A 25,337-nucleotide genomic window follows, 5' to 3' on the forward strand; every position below is an offset into this window, starting at 1 on the left:
TTTTTGAGTAATACCCTACAAGCACAGGCAACCAATGCAAAAATAGACAAATGGGATCACATCAAGTTAAAAAGTGTCTGCACAGCAAAGGAAACAATCAACCATGTGAAGAGACAACCCACAGAATGAGAAAAAAAATTTGCAAACTACCCATCTAACAAGGGATTAATAACCACAATATATAAGGAGCTCAAACAATTCTATAGTAAAAATCTAATAATCCAATTTAAAAAATGGGCAAAATATTTGAAAAGACATTTTTCAAAAGAAGACATACAAATGGCAAACAGACATATGGAAAAGTGCTCAACATCACTGATCATCAGAGAAATGCAAATCGAAACTACAATGAGATATCATCTAACTCCAGTTAAAATGACTTTCATCTAAAAGTCAGGCAATAACAAATGCTATGAGGATGTGGAGAAAAAGGAACCCTTGTATACTGTTGGTGGGAATGTAAATTAGTAAAACTATATCGAACAGTTTGGAGGTTCCTCAAAAAACTAAAAGTAGAGGTATCATATAAGCCAGCAATCCCATTGCTGGTTATATGCCCAAAGAAAGGAAATCAGTATATCAAAGAGCTATCTGCATTCCCACATTTGTTGCAGCACTGTTCACAATAGCCAAGATTTGGAAGCAACCTAAGTGTCTGTCAACAGTTAAATGGATAAAGAAAATGTGGTACATATACACAATGGAGTATTATTCAGCCACAAAAAGAATAAGACTCTGTCATTTGCAATAACATGGATGGAACTGGAGATCATTATAAATGAAATAAGCCAGGCACAGAAAGACAAACATCACATGTTCTCAATTATTTGTGGGATCTAAAAAAACAATCAAACTCATAGATATATAGAACAGAAGGATGGTTACCAGAGCCCAGAAGGGTGCTGGGCAGTGTGTGAGAGTGTGTGTGTGTGTGTGTGTGTGTGTGTGTGTGTGTGTGTGTGTGGTGGGGGGTTAGGTGGGGATGGTTAATTAGAATGATTTTTTAAAATCTGAATGAATAAGACCTAGTATTTGATAGCACAACAGTAGGACTATATTCAATAATAATTTAATTGTACCTTTTAAAATAACTGAAAGAGTATAATTGGATTGTTGTAACACAAAGGATAAATGCTTGAGGGGATGGATACCCAATTTTCTATGATGTGATTATTACACATTGTATACCTTTGCTAAAATATCTCATGTACCCCATAAATATAAACATGTACTATGTAACCACAAAATTAAACATTAAAATTTAATTAAAATAAAATATAATATTGAGGTATTTTAAAGTTTTTTAAATTAGCAAATCTCGTATCTTAGAAATAATATAACATTTTAAGTGTCAGGATATAAACCTGGTTCAGTAGCTGATGATAGTTGCATTTTGATCCAATTAAAACCAATGAATCTTTACATGTTTTGAAGAATAACACTTATTTGCAGCATTTTAGCAGACTGAATTTTCTAAATTTGATATACTCCAAGCACATTCATACAGTGTAGAGAACATTCTGATCACTCTGGCAATCATACTGCAGAGAAAGTACACTGAGAAGACAGAAGGACCATGGGCACACTGAACACAGTTGCTGTGTTTATAAAAAGCATGTTAGAATAAACAGTGGGAAAACACTTTTGAAGCCAAAAGTAGCTTTTAGTTTCTTAACTAAACCAAATCTTTAGAACTTGAATAAATTCCAGGAAGTGCTATTTTCAAGTCTTGTTGCTTAGTACCGTCATAGCAATAAAGAAAGCAAACAAGATTTCTGTTGGGTCTAAGAGAACTATAAGAGTACACTTAACATGTGATGTTTTCTCTACTTGGATGAAACCAGAAAGAGACTGATTTATTTTTTGTATTCTAACTATAGTGAATTTAAAAACCTGCCATCATATGCAGGTGCAGTTCTACTAAGAACCTTCGAACTGCACACATGCTAATTTGCATCTGAAGAAACTGATCTAGGAATAGACAAGGACATTTATTCTAAATAAAATATAAAATAAAAAATAAAATAGAACACTCCCATCAACTTTGCTAAGAAAGTTACCACATCATCTTAAAAATTTTTCTAAAACTATTCAAGTGCAGATTGAATGCCAAGATTTATATTTTAGTTTTCTTCTCAAGAAAATTGAAACCTAGATAATATATGTAAATACCTTGCGCACTGGCTTGAAGATGTCTATAATTTCCCCATTGGAAAAGTTCATCACAAATCCTTGTACAGGTTCTTGGTCCCCAAAATGAGGCTTCCCATTCACTGCGAAGAGCAAGCCTGCAACAGCAAATCCAGTTAACCTTTCTTTAAAATATGGGCAAGAATGGACTTCTAATATATCCACGTATAGTAGGCAAACAATAAATTTAGGGTCAAGCTGGTCCCTACAATTGGCAACAAAAGTAGAATATAAAATACTTAGTGTCTCCTCCTGAGTAACCAGATCAGTGGCAAACAGGTTAGTGGACTAACCTCCTTGTAATATGAAAATCAGGAACTGAAATGTGTCTTCCACTTGGAAAGTCAGTAGAAATCAGGAATACATAGATATTGATACATAGATATAATAGGCATATATAGCTATTACAGGCATCCTAAATAGGAATTGGGGAAAGTCAGATTATTTAGGCCAATAATTTTGGAGTCTCAGATCTTTTAAAAAATAAGTAATATTTGCCATAGTTACATGGAAAATCCAAGAGAAAATCAAAGAAAAAAACTGAAGTTATAGTCTATATAGAACAATCTGATTTTAAACAACTGGAATTTGAAAACATGAGATGCATATTTCAGATTATCAAATACATATTTTTCCTTAATTAAAAAAGGTCATATTTTTAATTTTCACACCATGAATACACTTTGTAGTAAAATTATATTTCCTAATACAATACTGTTTATTCAGAACAATGAAAATGGTGATGTTTACATTAAATAAATAATTCAGATGATTGAACCACTACATTTTCAAAGAATTAAAACGTAATAAACTATTCACAATGCTAAGCCACCATTTAAGATATTTTCATTATTCTTGAAGGATTATAGTTTTTTCTAGGATGTACTATAAAAAAACTGAACATCAATTACTATTGTGCAAAATTATAGAGAAGATTATCTTTTGCTTAGATTCTGTTCTTAACCAGATTCCTTCTCAACTGATAATTTTCTTCTTATATTTAATTTATTTTTGTTTATTATGAACTTGATCACCCTCTTTATTAAGTAAATGGTCCTGACAAATTTTTCTTTAAATGTGCGGTAAACCAACCTAAGGAATCATAGTTGTGAGAACTTCTTATTACTTTTTCTTTATTCCTTGAGGAAGCCAAATTTGCTCTGTATCCAGTCACCTGAGTCCCTTGATTTTGTGTCCTAAATAAGCTGGGGGGCTGCTTGGTCCAGACAGTAGCCATATGTAACTTATAAGAAACATAAATATTGCAGTAATACCTATAAATAGTCAATGCAACTTTGATACAGGTATAAATATTTTTATTAAAATATATTGTGCCTTTTAATTGTGAATTTTTCAAAAATTCCCCCTGTTATTGATCTCATTTCACTCCTTTGTGAAAAGAGTATATTTTCAATATTTTCACCATAAAAACATGGTAAGTATGTGAGGTGATGGGTTTGCTAATTAGCCTTACTTAGTCATTCCACATTGTAAACATACATCAAAATATCACATTGTACTCTACAAATATATACAATTATGTCAATTACAATTTTTAAAATATTGTAATTGTATGTAAATTTCAGAAATTAAATATATTTTCAGTAGTTCATTATTTAAAGAAAATATGGTGAGTTGTTTTGTAATATGTTATATGTATTTTATTTTATTAGTCTGACTTATTTTTCAGATTTTCTTAAAGTCAAGAAAATCTGTTATGAAAATGAGAAAAAAGTTCAAGATTTTATTGATTATTTATCCTCGTATTTAGGCATAAGCCACACTTATTTTTACATATTTTATCTTTTAAAAAAATTGGTCACTACTGTTTTTAAAAATGTGAAACGAGTATTTTGAATACTGATTTTATCACACATATACCATCTGTTGATGTGTGAAGACAAATATTAATTATTTAGTACTGGAGCAGATGATCATAATTAAGAGAAAATGAAAATCAATGTTTGGGAACATTTTTAACCCCTTACAAACAGGTGTTAAATCCTTTGAGTTCTTCATTGTTTCTGTACAATGAATAGTGGTACTTTAATCAAAACTGAGTTAGAACACACTAACAGTTTTAAGATACTTTTAAGATGTGAAATATAATGTATCTTCAACCTCCAACAAGAAAGGAAATTTATAAAAAGAGTACATTAAGATAAAAAAATTTTTAAGGATAGAGTACAGTAGGACAGAAGACAACAAACGTATTAAGATGAAATACCTGGTATATATGAAATTGCAAATACATTTCTTCCAAATGATGAATGCTTAATCTCTCTCACAAATTCTTTGGTGTCAGTTTTAAAACACTGGATCCGACCATTTTCCCGGTCTGCCACACACAATTGGCTCAAATGAGGCACAAGGGCCAAGCTGTGAGGAACGGTGAACTGGCCTGGCAGAGGACTGCTCCCTGAAGACTCTGCAGAACAAAGAAAAGCCTTAGATACACAATTTTAAAAATCACCCAAAGTTTGACTCTCCAGTAAGTTTCTAAATTCATGATAGTAAACCATTAAATGCCTGGAGCCAGGGGAAAGATAAGGTAAAGCAGTTTATAAGTTTATAATGTCTTTTACCCACAAATGCATTACAGATTTTCTCCCTATTTGGACAGTTTTTTGGTGGATGCATTATTTTCCTTGTAAGACGTGTGTGTGTGTGTGTGTGTGTGTGTGTGTGTGTGTGTGTGTGTGTGTGTCAAGCTAACTGGATGCACACAATGACCCAGGTTACAATGACCCTGTAGGGGACAATTACAGCTTAAAGAATGTGAGTGGTGGCCAGTATTGAGTTCCCAGTGATGCTGGCTAAGAATTACAATTGGAGATTAAGAGTCTTATTGGGTACCTTCTCCCCACTGTGTGATGAACTCTCCACTTGGTGAAAACTGCACAATCCTGCTGTTGCAGTAACCATCTGATACATAAATGGCTCCAGTGCCTGGATCCACAGCCACATCAGTGGGTTGACAGAAGTGATTCTGGTCACTGCCTGGTTGCATGCTCCTTCCCAAGATTAATATAGGGCCTTCTTTATTGTTTGGATCCAGTTTGAACACCTTTTTAAAAAGGAACAAAAGCTTTACCTACTTTTCATGGTTATTAGTGATTTATGCTCACATGACTAAGACCACTTTCACAAGCAATTGGAGTAGAACCTCCCAGAGACCTATTTAAAAGAAGATATTAATACATTTTACAACTGAATGGGATACTAGAAATCATCTGGTCTGGTTGCTTCATTTGATAATAAAGCCTATGAAGATTAAGTGATTTGCTCCAGATCACCCGGTTAATTAGTGGTGAATGGAGACTAGTACACGGATACCCAGTTCCGTCCACCCTGATGTTTCCTTTTTGTCTTTCCTTAGCTAATACTACAATGCACTCCAGATAATACATGAGCAATAAATGTTTACTGAGATGATGTTTTCCAAGTTGTTTGCCACCTATTCATAAAAAGCATATTACACTTGATATAACTTCTTTTAAAAATAACACAAATTTGACTTTTTATATATAAATATACATTTACTAGAGGCCTAGCCTCAATTTATAGAAGATTAAGGCAGTTTAAGAAAAAAACAAAAACATAAGTGAAAAAATAGAAATAAGACTTAGGGCCAGGCACGATGGCCACATCTGTAATTACAGCACTTTGCAAGGCTGAGGTGGGTGGATTGCATGAGTCCAGGAATTCAAGACCAGCCTGGGCAACGTGGCAAAATCCCATCTCTACAAAAAATTTCAAAAAATTAGCCGAGTATGCTGGTGTGTGACTGTGGTCCCAGCTACTTGGGAGGCTAAGGTGGGAGGATCACCTCAGCCTGGATGGTGGAGGCTATAGTGAGCCAAAATCGTGCCACTGCACTCCAGCCTAAGGGACAGAGTGAGACCCTGTCTCAAACAACAACAACAACAACAGTTAGGAACAGAGGGAATAAAGACAAATGCAGACACTTCAGAAAATGGTTGGGAGGGCCCATGTAGTTATTTGAGTGAAGCTTCACATCTGGCCCAAGGGACAAGTGTGACTTCATCATTTACATACTAGCTTTTCCTAGCATTGAGTTCTAAAAGAAATATTTCAGATGTGGATTGTTACAGACTGAATGTTTGTGTCTCAAATCCAAATTCACATGTTGAAATCCTAACCCCCAATATGAAGGTAATACGAAGCGGGACCTTTGGGAGGTAATCAGGACAAAAAGGTAGAGTTCTCATGAATGGGATTAGTGCCATAAGAAGAGATAACAGAGATTACTGTCACTCTATCTCTCTGACCACGCAAGGATACTATGAGAAATTAGCAACCTATAACCCAGAAGAGGGCCCTCGCTAGAACTCAACTGTGCTGGCACCCTGTTCTTGAACTTCCAGACTCCAGACCTGTGAAAAACAAATCTCTGCTGTTTATAAGCCACCCAGTCTATAGTACTTTGTTATAACATGCTGAACTAAGACATGGCTGCTCTATTTTCTTGCTATAACTTACTGGGTCACAGAAGAAAAAACAAACAAACAAACAAATAAACAAAAAACCCCATAGAACTCCAGAGCATTTCAAAAGCGTAATTCTGTTAGCTTCTAATTTGAATATTACCAAAAGGACGACTACCTGATGGAGAGCCACGTCTGTGACCCAATAATTCCCATCTTTATCTATACTCAAGCCATGTGGCAAGTAAAACCTGCAAAATAAAAATATTTGTGTTAATTACATATCTCAAGGCATATGTGACAGAAATTTTTCTAATTACTCTGTAAAGACAATACAAAGTTATAAATTGATAAATGTATACTTGCATTATTATAGAAAAGGCCAAAATGAATTGTTAAAAAAACTGTTATAATAAGATTTCCTTGTGACAAACCTTAAGTAGTATTTAATAGTATTAAAATTTATAAATTAAGCCTGCATATACATTACAAATGTTTATGAAAAAGTATGGTATATTAGAGAAAACAATATCAGTTTAAAAACAGGTTCTAAGGTCATAAATATTAACATCTTACAAATATGTATAAAACTGTCTCAAGAAACATAAATGGATTGATATAGTTTGAGGTTAAAAGATGTTGCAAGGAAATGTAATGTGTTAATATAAACTATTAGATAATATAACTCAAAGGCTTTAAAGAGTGCCTACTAAAGACAGTAAAACCCACAGCACATAACTTTCAGCCAACATGGGCTGTGAATATCTAAGCAAAGTGAAATAGTGAGCCAGATAAACATTAGAGAAGGTTAATCTGGCAAATCAATCTTAATGATCTGGGTAAGGAACCCGGACTGAGCTAACAGACACACGGACAATACATTGAGGTGGTTTGGTCCAATGATATCTGACAATCCACTAGCTCTGTTAGCTTCTACTCTTAGTGTAGTGTTGACAACACAGATTTTTTTTTTTTTCATGAGCCATAACTGTAACACTCTGATTTTGACTAATTAGCTGAACTAGATCCCTGTTTTGACAACTGAATGTGAGGATTATGATTTGCTTTCAAACAGATACTCCACCGATGGCTAAGCTGATTTAGCAGTAGTTGTTCTGCCTTCCCTTTAATTCCTTTCTGGAATGAAGGTGTTTCTGGTTAATGAATAGAGCACCAATGAAACAGGTTCAAACATTTCACCCCTGACACACCATCTTGAGAATGCTATTAAAAAAATTCTAAGCAGCATTATTATTATCTCCACAAGCAGCTGCACTCAAAATGGTGGCTACCCACCTTGTGAAGAAGCTGGCTTTCCCTGTGCTTAAGCAGATGGAGAAGGGTATAGTTACTGAAGCTGTCAGGTTACAATAGTTCAGGAGATCTATAAGCAAGTGCCTCCCTCACTTCTTTCAATAACCATAAATATAAGCCAACTTTTTTTTTTTTTTTTTGGCTGCTAACTGCCATCTTGAAATAAGACTAAATAATGAGCAGTTTTCAAATCCAAATTACATATGCATGATAAGGAATGCTAAAAATGACATTTGTTTAGTATTCACTTTGAGATGGAAAAAGAGAAGCTCTTTTTATTAATGATGATTACTTGATGAGTTTGGTTGTCCTGAAGAATTTTTCTGCTCAAGAATTTTTTTGCATCATTAGATCTGGTTGAGCAGCAACTCACTTAATCAACTATGCAAGATATGTATTACATATGTAATATGTAATAAGCTTGACTACATATTAAAATCACCTGGGAACTTAAGATTATTAGCCCCACTCTATACAAAATCTAAATCTAATTTTTTAAATGAAAAATTGACAAATTTTCATTGTATACATTTATGGGGTACAATGTGATGTTATGACATATGTATACAATGTGGAGTGATTAAATCAAGCTAATGAACATATCCATCACCTCAAATATTTAACATTTTTTGAGGTGAGAACATTCCAAATATACTCATTTAGCAATTATGAAATAGGCAAGGACCTGAATAGACAGTTCTCAGAAGAAAACATACAAATGGCAAACAGGCAAGTGAATCTAAATTTTTTGGAGCTTCCCAGATGATTCTAATATTCAGTCAAGATTTAGAAACATCTATTTAGAAGATGAAAGATGGGATGGCCCAGTTAGTTTTCTGCTTTCTTAAGTGCAGCTATACAACACACTCAAATTTCAAGACTCTATGATACATGTTACACTCAATATATGTAGTACAAGTCTTAACAACATAAGTCATTTAACTCACAGATTTTTTCCACTGGACTGGAGTACCGCAGCATTATTTGGATCTATGACAAGAATAGTGTCTTCTTCAATTGGTCCTAGTCCTATTTGCTGGTAAACAAACTTGCTGTCAAACGAGCTAAACAAAATGCAGCAAATAGGAAATGAAACAATCATAAACTCCTATGAAATTGAGAAATGCAGACCATTCATTTGAGATTCTAAATACAAAATCAAAAGAGGTCAAATGTATTTGACTTCACTCTTTGTCCACCACATTTCAGTCATTTGGATTATAATACACACCATTAACCTGTAGAACCATGCTACTCAGGGTGGTCAGTGGAACTGAAGCATTAGCATTGCTGGGAAACGCAGTTTCAGACCTCCTGGACTGAATCTGCATTTTCACAAGACCCCTGGGTGGTTCCTATGCTCACTGGGGTTTGAGAAACATTGATCAAGAACTCTTAATGTACCTGAAAAATTTCAAAAGCTCTTCAAAAGAGTATGCAGTCATTCAATAGACATTTTCTTTCAAATTGCAAAAGAAAATATGACTTATTTTAACTTTGTCATTAATGATAATAGCTGGAACAGCAGTGATCAAAATGTTTGTTATACTTTAGGTGCAACATGTGAATACATATTATAGAGATATAAAAGGAAATGTTCAAAGTATTTAAAAGTTATAAAACCAAATCTATCCTCGAGACAAAAATATGCTTAAAGGCATAAAACTTACCAAATAACAGCTATTCTATAACTATAAAAGGAACAACTATGTAATAATTAATTTAAAAACTTAAATATGACAATTTCTGCTTTTAATCTCAGTACCTTTTAGGTTATTATAAAACATTATGGACATATATTCATATATATACTTTCAAAATTATATTTCTATTTAAATTGTTAGTAATATAATCCCTTAAATTCACAATTATCACAGACACGGTACTTATTTCCTTTTCTGTTTGGGAAATTATATGTCAACAGGGATGAATGACAAAGATAAGCTCTTCTAATCTAAGCTTCTGTAATAGAGAAGTAAATGTATGAACCACCAAAAAATCAAGTTATCTTCTCAAAAAAGGATTGGATCAGTACACAGTTGAGGGATGTGTCTGTGTGCGTGTGTGTGTGTATGTATGTGTGTGTGTTTATAAATACACATATCAAGTCAATAAATGACTTATGAATATTATTGTAAAACAGAATTTCCTTTTAGCATCACCTAAGGTTGTGAAAAAAGTATTAATATTTTGTAGTTCAACTGTTTAAGCAAAAGAATCTGAGTAACATTAAATATTTGCTATTATATATTTGCAATTTGGGAAGGTAACAGACCACTTGGATCTGTCATGAATCCACTGATCAATTGGCTGCCATTTTTATGGAACTTATGTAGAGTCCCAGTACTCTACATAAATAGGAGAATGAAAAAATTCTTAAATTATATTCTTTGGCCATTAAAAAATACATCACACAATTATCTGAGCTACTTGACTGTTACAGTCTTTTGGGTATAGTTTTCCTGTAAGATAACAATAAGTCCCTGAAGTAGATCTTATTAATGATGCATTCAATTGAACACAAAATATTCATTCAGCTTTGTCAATCTAAAACTTAAGTAATATTCTTTATATATGCTATTATATGCAGTTAAGAACCACACAGTGGTATCTAGAAAAAAAAAAACAAATTTATGAAATGGAAGTAGCATCATTAACAAAAAAGATTTCATAAGATATTTATGGGGGGGTCATTATCAAACTGAAATGTGAAACTGTATTAGATAGGAACCAATGTAAGAATATTCATAGTATTATCAAATCATGGGAAAATGGTAAAGGGCAAATATGAAGTCACTCTTGCTAGTACGAAACACCAAATAATTTATCCTATATCTGAAACTCTATTTTCAGTATGAATTTATTTACTAAAAATATCATAACTATTCCTCTGAAAAACATAGGTACTGGATTCAACCATTAATAATCTTTTATTTTTTCAACTTGAATATATTAATGGCTAACAAGTTCAGCACATCTGAGACTCAGTATATTGTAACCTTCACATTCATATGTAATAGGTTAAAGTTTCTTCATTCATCATCTCTTTCTAAGGTTTGATACGGTTTGACTGTGTCCCCACCCAAGTCTTATCTTGAATTGTAGTTTCCATAATCCTCACCTGTCGTGGAAGGGACTTGGTGGAAAGTAATTGAATCATGGGGCGGTTACCCGCTTTCTGCTGTTCTCGTGATAATCAGTGAGTTCTCATGAGATCTGATAGTTTTATAAGGAGCTTTTCCACCTTTTGCTTGGGACTTCTCTTTCTTGCCATCATGTGAAGGACATGTTTGCTTCCCCTTCTGAAGCAATCTGCCTGATTGTAAGTTTCCTGAGGTTTCTCCGGCCATGCTTGACTGTAAGTCAATTAAACTTCTCTCCTTTATAAATTACCCAATCTTGGGTATGTCTTTATTAGCAGTGTGAGAAGTAACTAATACAGGAAATTGGTACCAGAAATGGGGTGCTGCCACAAAGATACACAAAAATGTGGAAGCAACTTTGGAACTGGGTAATAAACAGAAGTTAGAACAGTTTGGAGGGCTCAGAAGAGGACAGGAAGATGTTGGAAAGTTTGTAACTTTCTAGAGTCTTGTTGAATGGCTTTGACGAAAATGCTGATAGTGATATGAACAATGAAGTCCTGGCTGGGATGGTCTCAGATGGAGATGATAAGCTTGCTGGGAACTGGAATAAATGTCACTCTTGCTGTATTTTAGCAAAGAGACAGTTGGGATTTTGCCCCTGCCCTAGAGATTTGTGGAACTTTGAACTTAAGAGAGATGATTTAGGGTATCTGGTGGAAGAAATGTCTAAGCAGTAAAGCATTCAATGTGTGACTTGAGTACTTGTAAGAGCATTCAGTTTTATTAATTCACAAAGATATGGTTTGAATTGGAACGTTTAAAAGGGAAGCAGAGCATAAAGGTTTGGAAAATTTGCAGCCTGATGATGTGCTAGAAAAGAAAAACCCATTTTCTGAGGAGAAATTCAAGCCAGCTACAGAAATTTGCAAAAGTAATGAGGAGCCAAAAGTTACTCGTCAAAACAATAGGGAAAATGTCTCCAGGGCATGTGAGAGGTCTTCACGGCAGCCCCTTCTATCACAGACCCAGTGGTCCAGAAGGATAAAATGGTTTGGCTGGGCCTAGGGCCTTGATGCGCTGTGCAGCCTCAGGACTTGGTGCCTTGTGTCCTAGCTGTGGCTAAAATAGGCCAAGGTACAGCTTGGGCCTTGGCTTCAGAGGGTGCAAGCCCCAAGCCTTGGCAGTTTCCCTTTGGTGTTGAGCCTGTGGGTGCACAGAAGTCAAGAATTGAGGTTTGGGAACCTCTGCCTAGATTTCACAAGATGTATGGAAATGTCTGGAGGTCCAGGAAGAAGTTTTCTGCAGGGGAGGAACCCTCATTGAGAACCTCTGCTAGGGCAGTGTGAAAGTGAAATGTGGGGGCAGAGTCCCCATACAGAGTCTCCACTGGTGCACTGCCTAGTGGAGCTATGAGAAGAGGGCCACCACTCTCCAGACCTTGGAATGTTAGATCCATCCACAGCTTGCACCATGTGCCTGGAAAGGCAACAGACACTCAATGCCAACTGTGAAAGCAGCTGAGGGGGGGGGATGTACACCTCTCAGCCACAAGGACGGAGCTGCCCAAGGCTGTGGGAGCCAACCTCTTGCATCAGTGTGACCTGGATGTGAGACATGGAGTCAAAGGGTATCATTTTGGAGCTCTAAGATTTGACTGCCCTTCTGGATTCTGGACTTGGATGGGGCCTGCAGCCTCTTCATTTTGACTGAATTTTCCCATTTGGGAGGGACCTGGTGGAAAGTAATTGAATCATGGGGGTGGTTACCCCATGCTGCTGTTTTCTGGTAGTCAGTGGGTTCTCACGAGATTTGGTGGTTTTATAACAGCCTTTTCCCACTTCTGCTCAGCACTTCTTCTTGCCGTCATGTGAAGGATGTGTTTGCTTCCCCTTCTGCCTGATTGTAAGTTTCCTGAGGCTTCACCAGTCATGCTGAACTGTGAGTCAATTAAACCTCTTTCCTTTCTAAATCACCCAGTCTCAAGTATGTTTTTATTAGCAGCATGAGAAGGAACTAATAAAAGGTTTAAATCTCACATTCCTCATTATTCAGAAACATTTCAGTGCTTTGTAAAGGCACAATGGCAATCTAAATAATGTGAAAATTAGGTGTCTGCTATTAGGAGTTAAAACCTTTCTCCCTCTTTTTTTAAATGGAAATTTTGATTGAGATAATTGTAAATGCATATTCAGTTGTAAGAAATAAAAAAGTTCTGTGTGCACTTTACTCAGTTTCTCCATTTTGCAAAACTATATATAACATCACTACATATAATAAAACTATATATAATATTTTCATTTACTCTTAGTTTATTTCCTTGGAATATACTAGTACATTACCTTTCTATGCCACCCCAATCTATGGAATATGGAAAGTTATCGATTCAAAATTCCAATTCATAATTCTTGCCAAGTGCTATCTACTTTATATGTAGATTGTGAGTTCTGACTCACCATCGACAGCTAATAACAGTGGCAGTCCAAGTGCCTATTATATATCATTGTATTAGACCTCAGCACACATAATTCCACATCTTCCCCTCTCTGCAGAATGACAAACCATTAGGGAAACCTGATATATTTACTTGCCCCCATGGTTTCTCCAAGAATGGGATGCAGTATTTCTGTAAGATAACTGCCCATTTGATCTGTCTTGTCATTCATTTAAATATTCATCATCATTCCTAAATCTCTGGTCATATAATTTTAGGAAATAGCACTCCTGCAATTTATTGATGAGGAGAAAATAAAAAGGTTTCCCTCCCTCTCCAGGAGCATACACTGAACTTCTGCAACTTAAAGCATTTCTTATAGCTTCAGATTATTTCTCTAGACCACTCAAATATTTCAAAGTGTAAACTATAGGTTAAATTACTCACTGACAGCCATGTAAGATCAGAGTCACAGACCTGAAATGCTGGGCTTGGCTTCCAAGAAAACAAGCTGCATTAAGGAAGAAATATAAATAACAGACCCACAGTCCTTGTGCCAGTCAGGTCAAATGAAAATGTTGCAGCTGATGAGTAGGTAAGTGAAAAACATCCTCTATCAATGGCATTGTTCTGCACTGCACACAAATGTAGAAAAAAATGTATCAAGTAATTGATATTGTGCTGCCACAAACACTGTTTGTGTATGGGCATTTATATTCATAATATAGAAATTTCAAGTTTCCAGTGATGGCAGCAAATAGTAAAATTAACTAATTTGAGGATCATCTAATTTTATTTCATTATCCACTTTTTTGGTGTTGTAATAGAGAATTCTGACATAGCAAATGAAGGAATGGGAAGCAAAATAGCAAATGAAGGAATGGGAAGACAAATAAGGAACAAACAAAATAAGAGCAAGTAAATCAGAGTAATTTTTTTTTTTTTTTTTTTTTTTTTTTTCTGAGACAGGGTCTCACTCTGTACCCACGTTGGAATGCAGTGGCATGATCATGGCTTATGGGAGCCTCAACCTCCCAGACTCATGTGATTCTCCCATCTCAGCCTCCTGAGTAGCTGGGACCACAGGTGCACACCACCATGCCCAGCTAATTTATTTTTATTTTTTGTAGAGATGGGGGCTCTCCCTATATTGAGCAGGCTGATCTTGAACTTCTGGGCTCAAGCAATTCTCCCAACTCCACCTCCCAAAGTTCAGATATTTATAATTAAAAGTTGGAGCCTTAAAAAAAATCATCTTGCAACATATCAAGATACCTTTCCCAGTATCATATTACAATGTAACAACTAATTATCTGGGTCTTTTTAGGTTTCGTTTGCTATCACAAATTACACTCATGTCATCTATATGTATAAAGGGCATTTTATGTTTGCTTAAGACTAGCTAGTTTTCCATAGCTTTATGATGATTATTCATATTATTACTATACTTCCACTGTTAAGAATATCAGTGATAACGCAAATTCTAGAATTTACTCATTAGAGAATCTGTTCATTTAACTACCATCCCTCAAAAACAAAGTAAAAAAAACACAAAGCAAACAAAACATAACAAAACAAAATCCAAAAATAAAACACTCTACTTATATATAGCTCATTTAAATGCAGTAATTTACTTCCGTAATGTAAATAACAAATGAGAAAAACCCAGAATTCTTAGGAAGAATGTAGCTTTAAAGGAATTAATCACTACATAATAGGTCTGACCACTTCATTTAAAATCATTGTGATGTCTTTTAACAAACGTCTATATGTTTAAACTGGCAGCATTAAGGGACATTCATTTACTCAGATGATTGGTTGACCAGTCCTAATCCTTTCACTTGGGATGGCTGGAGCGTCACGGAACTAACAGCTGGTCCCTGATGGCTACACAGGGCAAATAATAAAATAAATTGACATCTTTTCTCAAATGAGAATATCACAGTCCCCCTCCAAACACATATGTTAAATTTGCTAAGTAAGTAGTTTATAAACTCTTGTAATTCAAAGAAAGGTAACCCTTGAACAGTTCACAAATGGCTGTCAGATTATAGAGCTGGATACACCGTTGCTATAGCAAACTGCTTGTTTAGTGTTCTAAAGCAGCTACTCCACATTATTTGCTGCAGAGGTCTTTATTTCAAGCACATTTAACTTTTTACAGGATATAATAATACCCTGAACATTTCACACAGTGCCTGGAGCACTTTTGATTTTTCTTTGCTTCTCTGGGAAAGCACTCAGTTGAAGAGACTGAACTGTGACCTATGGGCTGGAATTCATCAGTTCTTTATTTTAGCAGTTTGAATTCTCCATTAATGATTTTTCACATTAGCAGCTAATCAAACAGTTTAGATAAGGCTGGGAAGAAATGCTTTGCTATATTCACACACATAAAAGAGCTAGAGTAAGGAGAAAATAAACTTCTATGTCATCAATAAAAATTAAGGGAATTCAAAATAAATAATAGCAACTGAAGGAAGATATGAAATATAATGTAATTATCTAAATTAAGAAGCTAGAGAAATAACTGTAGGTTTTCATGCAAGAATATAAGTGAAAATGTAACCTCAGTGTTTGAAAAGCAAAGATATACAAAGGCCAGAGACTCTCTATGGAATATAACTTAATATTATGTTAAAAACACTTACTTCTGAAAATAGACACGTTGTAAAAAGTCCCTGTGAGGCAGGAAAAGAGATGTGCAGACAAAAAAAAAAATTCGGTATGACTATTTAGTGCCATTTTGGGCCTAGAACTATAGATACCATGAATAGATATGAAAAGAAAAAAGAACTAGGTATCATACATCCAGACTCTGGATTCTATTCAGTCAATAAGGTCACTGGGGACAAGTAACTTAACAAGGTGCATTTTGTTACTTAACGCTATGAAGTAGTTATTAAAGCCCTCACTTTTTAGGCAAGCAACTCAGAATCAGAGAGTTCAAACATCTTGATGTAAGTCTCAAACACAGGAAATGGTAACCAAGATTCAAATCCAGGCCTCCTATCTTCAAAAAAATGTTATTTTCTCTTACTAGGATTGACCTGACTGAATTGGTAAATCTCCCACCAGTTATCAAATTTAATGTGTATTGTAGAAGAGATGGAAGAATAGTCACATAACCAAGAAGAACTAGAGAAAATAGCATAAAACTGGAAGAAAAAGGCTCCTGTAAAGTGAAATGGCGATATGAGAAAGATAGAACACTGAAACATTCTTTTTTGTAGAACTCCTTATAGTTTTCCCTCAGACATGAAGGTACTAAGGTAACAGACATTTGAGTTCTGTTCTCCAGGGCCAGTTAAACCCTAAGGTAGGAAAGAAATTGCAGATGTTGAAGCATAACCCAGGAAGATATGTTAACTGAGGCTCCAGAAAATTAGCGAAACAAATCTTGAACTGATTTTTCTACAAGTTAGGAAGCAGACAGACTTCTAAAACAATATATCTTGGCAAAATTACATAAAGTATTGATAAAGAGATGGTTTGTGAGCTATCTGGGGGGAGGAGGGAAGAAGATTCCTAGAAGACTATGAGTTCTCTACAAACAAAACTTGCAAAACCAACCATTCAGCTATTCAAATTTTACAAACAGCATCTATGAAGATATAAAAGGCATGCTTATCAATGAGACCTAATACAAAGCTGGGAGACCTAACACATCCTCTGGCTAATTAAGATTAAAATAATATCTGTAAATTGAAACAATACTAAATGTAATAAAGTGGAACATAATTGGAATAAAGCCCTGAATTCAATATTTTTAAAACACTGCATAAGCATAAACTTCCAGTAAAAATACCAGCACAATTTTTGACATATATTTGGAGATCTTTGAGATTACAAATTCTACATAAGGCGACACAGTGATATAACTGCTAAAAAAAAGTGAATACAATTCTCTTCTACTAACAGACATGTAAAATACACATCAAGGGAACTAATTGTAACACTGATCAAATAATACATGAGGTATTGTGACCACTTCTAGGTAAAACACTTTAAAGGGGAGAGAAACCAAAATTCCTTCAGTTGAAATAAATCATGTCAGCATGAATATTAGTTGAGAGCTTGGAGAATATTCAGTTTGCAAAAGATAAGGCTTTCTTCAAAGATGCAAATAATTGACATGGATAAATGGGAATAAATTCATCCTGCATTACTATAAGGTGAAGTTATGGGACTCAGATTTAGGTAAAATAATGAAGAACTTTATAACATCTAGATGGGTCCCATCATTGCAAAGCCTGTCTCATATCTAGGGAATTTCTTGGCACTGAAAAATTTCAAGCACTGGATGATGGTTGAAGTTGCTGTAGAAGAGATGTGTACTTAAGGTGGGAGGCTGGAGATAAGCTCCCTGATGGACACTTGCTGTTTTGGGTGTACAGTGTTTATTGTTCCATTTTGTGACAACGAAACCTCACCTTTTTTAGTTGACCCAACATTTTGAGCTCCACTCTCAGCCCACTGCTTCAGATAATGTTGACACTACTCCCACGTTTCGTGGGTAGAACAAAAGACTCAGGCTAAGCCACAGACTCAATTTTATTCCTCTGCCCAAAATAATTGGTTTAATGTGCAGTGAGACACGATCTAGGTCAGACCAAGGAATGCTACAAAGACTAATTTTAGTGAGTTTATGTTGACTTATCAGGCAGATAGACTACTATCTCTACTGTGACATTAGGATGATAATGTGAATCGAACCTGCAAATGGAGAGGAGCAACAGAATGAATCAGGGACTGGAAATGGAGCCACCCTACAGAAAAAATGAGCTGTAAAATAGATCCTGATGATGTAATTGGGCTACTATATTCCTTGAAGTTTCCACTTATACAAACTAATTTTCTCTTTTCCTAAGTTAGTTTATATTGAGTTTTCTCTCTTCTTTGTAACAGAAAGAATCTGAAGTTATACTACTTCCAAGATCCCTTCCAACTCCATGTGAACAAATGATAAATGAAATAAGAAATACAACTTCTAACATCTATAAGTTAGGAGCAAGACCCATAGTTAAGTTAAGTGGGTATATGATGTGAGTTCTGCATAGTACACCCCAACCATAGCTCAGATACATGAAAGAAAGGCCAAGAAGCACTTTGAGTGCGGTGGTGATTTTAAGACAGAAACTCAGGAACAGCTATTACTGAGGCAAAAGCTACCCAGATCCTGTTGGGAAGCATTTAAACTTTAAAGAGCTCTAGCTGCCATGCTGCCCTAACACCAGGGCAGACAAGAGACTCTTTAAAGTTTCATTATACCCTGCTGGCAATAGGCATTTCTTATTTCAGCTAGAAGAGAAGCTTGTTAAAGTAGCAATATTAAAGTAAGGGAGAAAAATGGAAATCAAATTGAGAAAGGGAGTGATTATCATCTTTCAGGAGGTCAGAGGTTTATCACCATTATAATTTTGGTTGCCACGTATATTTAGTGTGGTTAAGTCAAAGAATAAAGGCTGATCAGGGTAACCAGGTGGGAATGAAGAATAATAGTACTGATGAAGACAGCTGACACAATGATATCAAAGGAGCTTTGGGTACTAAGTATTAATTAGGAATTATTATTAACTCCAAGTACTGTCTGATATTTAAAGAACGATCACATCTTATGAACTATGGGATATAATGTGCTTCAATTTGATTTAGAATATGCCCTGGTCTTATAGAACCTACAATTTTGTGAACCTCAGAAATATCAGAATGTGAAATATTTCAAGGAAAAATAATATAGGATTTGTCACTATCAAACAGTGGTAACAAGAAGAATGCAGTTTCCAACTAATTTTTAATTTGTATTGTCCCTCACCTGTACATTATAAATTCCACGGGAAGGTACTTCTTTGTATAATCCTTGGATTTTTAATGAAGGACAAAAAAACCCCAAAACTAAGTACTTCATCCAATTTACAGAATGTGACTTAGGAATGATGGCCATGCATTACCATTCAAAGAACAGAACCTGAATTTAATTTGTTCTTTGAACAAATCCAAATGTATTTTCCTAAAAAATAGCTAACAGAGTAATCTACTTCTCAGTCTACTCAGAGAGCTGAGGGCCAGAAAAGAATTTCCTTACAACCATGGATTGCAAAATCTGCTAGGGGCAACAGGCAATACCAGGAAGGGAGAAGGAAAGAGAGAGAAAAAATAGTTTTACATCTGAAAGATAAAGATGAAGAAGAAAGAAGAAACAGAGATTTAGTGAGTAAAATCAGCAATTTTCTCTGAAGACATCTTGCATGTTCAACTGCACCCCTTTATAGATGTCATTTATCAGGGTAAATACTCCGGGGCTTTGTCAGTGAAACCAGAATCTATTTCTATAGGATCCTGGTTACTTAGATGCTAGCACAGCCAGATAAGCCACAGAAAATGCTCTTAGGTGGTTCCTGTTTCGTAGTCTTATTTCATCTCCCACCCTAAACTGGACTTCACAGATCCCTTTTTCTATTAAACTATTCCAGTCTCTGCTGTTTACTTGGAAATGAGTATCACATTAAAATGGAAAACTGGCCTTTGTCCAATTTAGCTTTAGCCAGCTGAAACAGTATCAATGGGAGAAAATGATGCTGTAATTTTCTCCTCTGGTAAAATGTGGCTAGAAATCCATGCAGAAAATGTAGCAGTATTAATTAAAATGAAGAATAAGTACCATGAATAGTAATAGTTTGCTTTTAAAAGCACTTGTTAAAATACCATTAGATGTTCAATAATGACTAAGACGATGTAACAGAGATGTATGAATGAGAATGTTGAGTTTTATTATTTACTTTGAACTCTGAAGTGATCTTTTTCAGATTCCATTTTCAAGTATGACAACTGGAAAGGACAATTAAACAGTAACAAAGCTACCAATCTACTCTGAAACGCTGATTGCATTCCGTCTTCAACTGCACAAAGAAAATCAGACATACGAATATGTGACAGAACCAGGTTTAACATAAATTTAATCAACATCTCTGAAACTGGAGAAGACCAATTGAACTATACATGTAGATCCTCAATTTTCCAAATGAGACCCCATCGTTATACATATGAAAAGAGAAGATATATTAGATTTAATTGATAAAAGATTTTAAAATTTATCTCCCTATGTAAATTTGTATTGAAATAAATGAATAAATGGATATTCATTCCTTAAAATAATTAAAATAACCTTTTATTTTAATTTGTGGGGCGAGCTTTTAAAAATACAATCATGAACATGCTTACAATTCTATTAAAAGCAGTATTGTAAAGTGGCTAAGTGGGCCAACTCTGGAGTTAGATGGGAAGCAACTGAAGCCTGGTTTTGCCACTTGCTAATTTGGGCATAGTAGTACTTAACTTCTTTTGGTTTCTACATCTGTAAAACCTGAATAATGATGGTAACTCAGAGGACACACTCAATAACTATTTGACGTTTTTACTAACAATCCCTCTAAGAAGGTAGGAAAGGAAAATCCAGAGGATAAAGCAGGAGTAATAGACAGTTCTAGAGTTATTCTTAAGTCTTTGATGCTCATGAAAAGAGCAAATCTGAGTAATAAAATTAGTCTATATTAAAACCTGAAGGCCAAGTTACTATTTCTTCACATGTACTGGCCAAACTGCCCCAACCACACTGTCCAGGACAAAGGTCTTGGCATAGTTCTGCACCCAGGACATGAAAATAACAAAAGGGTGTTATTATAGTCAACCAGCAAACTTTCTTAATTGATCACTTATCATGAGCACTCTCCTTGAAGTATTGAACATTTTCACTAAGGTACTGACTTAACTATCTTTAATGTTATAGACAGATAACAGGAGGGAGCAAAATGGTAAGTGGGTAGAATCACAGATTGCTACTGTCTTCTTTCCATAAACTATTTCGTGAAACTACTTTGTTTTAAAGCACACAAGACTTCCTTTCTACTACTTACTATAGTCAGATGTTAAAAGGACAAATACATTTTGCCATAAAATCAAATTCTGAAAAACCTTTATAGTTCTCTCACCATTATTCTTAGTTTAATGAAAAAAATTATGCACACTATTTTTATTTTCATTTGCTTATTGAAGAAAAAATATTACTTACTTTCCATCCCAGACATGGTCACCTCTGTGGAAAATCACCAGGTTATTCTTAGGGTCTAGAGCCACCCCAGAAACCTGGCCTGGCAACAAGTATACTCCAGGCCAATCCAGTGCCTCTTCCATGTGGAAATCTAAAAGATATATCCACACATTTAGTGTAAAAAGGAAAGGTCGAATTGCCTCGTGAGGATTCACAATAGTTACAAGAAGCTCATGCAATAACATCACTAGGTGCAAAGAAATAAAAAAGACAATCAAGCCGTGCTCTACATAAATTATACCACATGCACATTCCAAGTAACTTTCTGAGCGATGAAATGAAGTGACTGGGAACTTGGATTTGGACTGTTTTCTTTTCCTTTTGACAAGATGCCTGTAAAGCCAGCTAACTCAAGTCATTAAAGGGTATATTTGAGATGGCCTTCTTCTCAACAAGATTCTTTCTTTACTCTCTTTGGAAAATACAACAACATAACATTTTAATACAAAGCTTTTAAATGTTTTAAATAAATAGGAAGAATGGGCAATAAGCCTGGCACTCTGTGTTCCTCTGTCCCTTTCCCTCATTCATCTATCTATCTATCTATCTATCTATCTATCTATCTATCTATCTATCTATCTATCTATCTATCTGTCTGATCTATCATCTCCTGAGTAAATTCTGGATATTCAATATAAAATAGCCCCCATAACAAACCATTCATTGATGATTCCTTGTTACACAGAACTAAGATATCAATCTCATTCTCCTAACTTCAGTGACCCTATAAGAATAGGACTCTTTCACTGTTCCCATATTTGGTTTCCTAAAATGAGAGAAGAAAAAAAATGACAGAAACTCTGTGAATGAATGATTTCCAAATTATTCTTATTTCTGATCAGAATATATTTATCTTCAGAGAATATCTGGGTTTGCATGTGTGGGTGTTTTGAGACAGGGTCTCACTCTGTCACCAAGGCTGGAATGCAGTGGCATGGTCACAGCTCACTACAGCTTCAATCTGCTGAGCTCAAGCAATCCTCCCACCTCGGTCTCCTGAGTAGGTGGGACAATACGTGTGCACTACTATGCCCAGTTAATTGAAAAAGACAATTTATTCCAGAGACGGCATCTCACTGTGTTGCCCAGGATGGTCTCCAATTCCTGGGCTCAAGTGATTCTCCTGCCTCAGCCTCCCAAAGCGTGGGGATTATAGGTGTGAGCCACCACAGCCAGCCTCACTTGTGTTAATCCCTTTTATAAACATGCCCATGGATAAAGGGGGATAATGTATATATCTGTACTAATTGAGGATATAGAGTTATGAAGATCACTGTGAAAGCTATTATATCAGCACTGACATTGCTTTCCCTCCCAAATGCTTTAACAAAGATTCTGAGAAGAAAAGCAGCAATTTCAGTCTCATTCCTCCTTGCCACTCTCTGAAGGATATGGCAACATGCAGTGAAATCCTCAAAGGCAGACATTAAAGACTGGGGGGAGAAAGAGAAGCTCAAAGCTTGTATGATCAGCTATGAAAACTTGAGAGGATGCTTCTGTGAGAACAAGCACTTCAAAATAATTCTGTCAACTACAGAAAAGAAAAAGTATCTTTTCACTCAAAATATTTTAAACTTCATACTTTAATTTTTTCTTTAATAAAAATTAACAAAACATAGAACAGGATGCCCAGATTAGTTCAACCTTTGCTGAAGCATCTTCTTTCTTTCCTTTTTTTTTTTTTTTCTTTTTTTTGCTTAAGCATTTTCAACAACTATTTCCTAAGTGTATTTTCTGTGTAAGGTACTATGGTAGAATCTGGGAATGCAAAGGAATAAAATGTGGTTTTTGGTCTTAGTAAATAAACGAATATAATAAGGCTATAATAGGATAGGAATATGACAGAATAAAATGTTTTAAAAACCCAGGAACTCAATACTTATGACACAAAGTAGTACGGGAATATAGGAGAGGGGCCAGAATCCTTCCCAAGGCTAGGGCTGGGATAGGGTAGGATTAAGGTCTACTTAAAAGGTTTCCCACGGGAACAAACATTTGTGTTTGCACTTAAAGGTAAGGTGGAATTCATCAAGTGTAGAAGTGGGCAGATAACATTTTGGTCAAAAAGAATAAAAGTGAGGATGTTTGTAATTGCAAAATGTGTTTTAAGATTTTTTAAAATAATCAGGAAAGGATACATGTGTATGCTAGGTGGAATGGGGGGCTGGGGAATGGATTAGCTGACCCTGAGATCTGGTTTAGACTGGAAAATGTACTGATACCACATAAAGAGCCTGGATTTAACAATGATCATATAGTGTGTAGTGTCTTGACCTCTACTGAAAATTTTGAGGTACATTACAAGTACTTTATTAGCAGCAGTAAAGCACAGAGTCAGGGAATAATTTGCTTTGGAAATATTTTAGAGCATATGAAAATGTCATTGTCACTCATGTGTATTGTGATATGCCTTTTGGAGAGAAGGTGGGCAGAATGACAGCTGGTATGCCTGAATTTGCAAATAATCCTAGGCATAGAAGTGGATGTGAATGGAGCTGCTCAGATGAACAGTATCTATCATCTGTCACCCTTGCTTGTCAGAAAAGGGAGAACAAGTGCAAACTTCTGCTACCGGCAATTGGGAGCCACTGAAGGTTTAGAAATATGTTTTATTGGTACAAAATAATTGTACATATTTATAGGGTACATGTGATATTTTGATACAAGCATGATCAAATCAGGGTATTTAGAATATATATCACCTTGAACACTTATCATTTCTTTGGGTTGGAAACATTTCATATCTTCTCTTCTAGCTATTTTGAAATAGACAATATATTGTTGTTAACTGTATTTACCCTGCTGTGCTATCAAACACTAAAAGCTATTTCATCTCTCTACATGTTGGTACCCATTAACCAACTTGTCTCCATCCTCCTGAATCTTTCCCAGGCTCTGATAACTATTGTTCTATTCTCTACCTCCATGAGATCAACTTTTGAAGCTTCCACATATGAATAAGAATATACTATTTGTCTATTTTTAGCTTATTTCACTTAACATAATGACCTCCAGTTTCATACATGTTGCTGCAAATGACAGGATTCCATTCTTTTATGGCTGAATAGTATTCCATTGTGTACACACATCACCTTCTCTTTATCCATTCATCTGTTGATATAGTCTTAGGTTGATTCCATATCTTGGCTACTGTAAATAGTATTGCAGTAAACATGGGGGCACAGTTATCCCTTTGACTGACTTCCTTTCCTTTGTGAAAAATGTCATTGGTATAATGATTGCATTAAATCTGTAGATTGTATTAATGTTTTCACACTGCTGATAAAGACATACCTGAGACTGGGTAATTTATAAAGAAAAAGAGGTTTAATAGACTTACAGTTCCACGTGGCTGGGAAGGTCCCACAATCATGGTGAAAGATGAAAGGCATGTCTTACATGGTGGCAGACAAGAAAGAATGCAAGCCAAGCAAAAGGGGTTTCCCCTTATAAAACCCTCAGATCTCCTGAGACTTATTCACTACCGAGAGAACAGTATGGGGGAAAGTGACCCCATGATTCAATCATGTCCCACTGGGTCCCTCCCATGACACATGGGAATTGTGGGAGCTACAATTCAAGATGAGATTTGGGTGGGAACACAGCCAAACCATATCAGGTAGTATTGTCATTTTAACAATATGATTTTTTTCAGTCCATGAACAGGAATCTTTCTATTTTTTTGGTGTCATCTTCAATTTCTTTCATCAGTGTTTTGTAGTTTTTCTTGCAGAGATCTTTCATCTCCTTGGTTAAATTTA

General features: G+C 35.3%; 1 protein-coding gene across 17 annotated transcripts in view; it reads right to left on the bottom strand.

Moving 5' to 3' along the window:
* The window catches only part of PAM (peptidylglycine alpha-amidating monooxygenase), a 286,853-nt gene that overhangs the window by 17,395 nt on the left and 244,121 nt on the right, over nt 1-25,337 (bottom strand). For all 17 annotated transcript variants that reach the window (XM_030927005.1, XM_030927006.1, XM_010372124.2 and 14 more), the window contains 6 exons: nt 21,538-21,667; nt 8,900-9,016; nt 6,817-6,889; nt 5,047-5,257; nt 4,418-4,618; nt 2,173-2,288 (listed from right to left, as the gene is read on the bottom strand). In XM_030927005.1, the coding sequence (XP_030782865.1) occupies nt 2,173-2,288; nt 4,418-4,618; nt 5,047-5,257; nt 6,817-6,889; nt 8,900-9,016; nt 21,538-21,667 (848 nt within the window). The remainder of the gene's footprint in view (nt 1-2,172; nt 2,289-4,417; nt 4,619-5,046; nt 5,258-6,816; nt 6,890-8,899; nt 9,017-21,537; nt 21,668-25,337) is intronic.

The sequence above is a fragment of the Rhinopithecus roxellana genome, chromosome 3 (genome assembly GCF_007565055.1).
Source record: "Rhinopithecus roxellana isolate Shanxi Qingling chromosome 3, ASM756505v1, whole genome shotgun sequence".
In the NCBI taxonomy this organism is placed as follows: Eukaryota; Metazoa; Chordata; class Mammalia; order Primates; family Cercopithecidae; genus Rhinopithecus; species Rhinopithecus roxellana.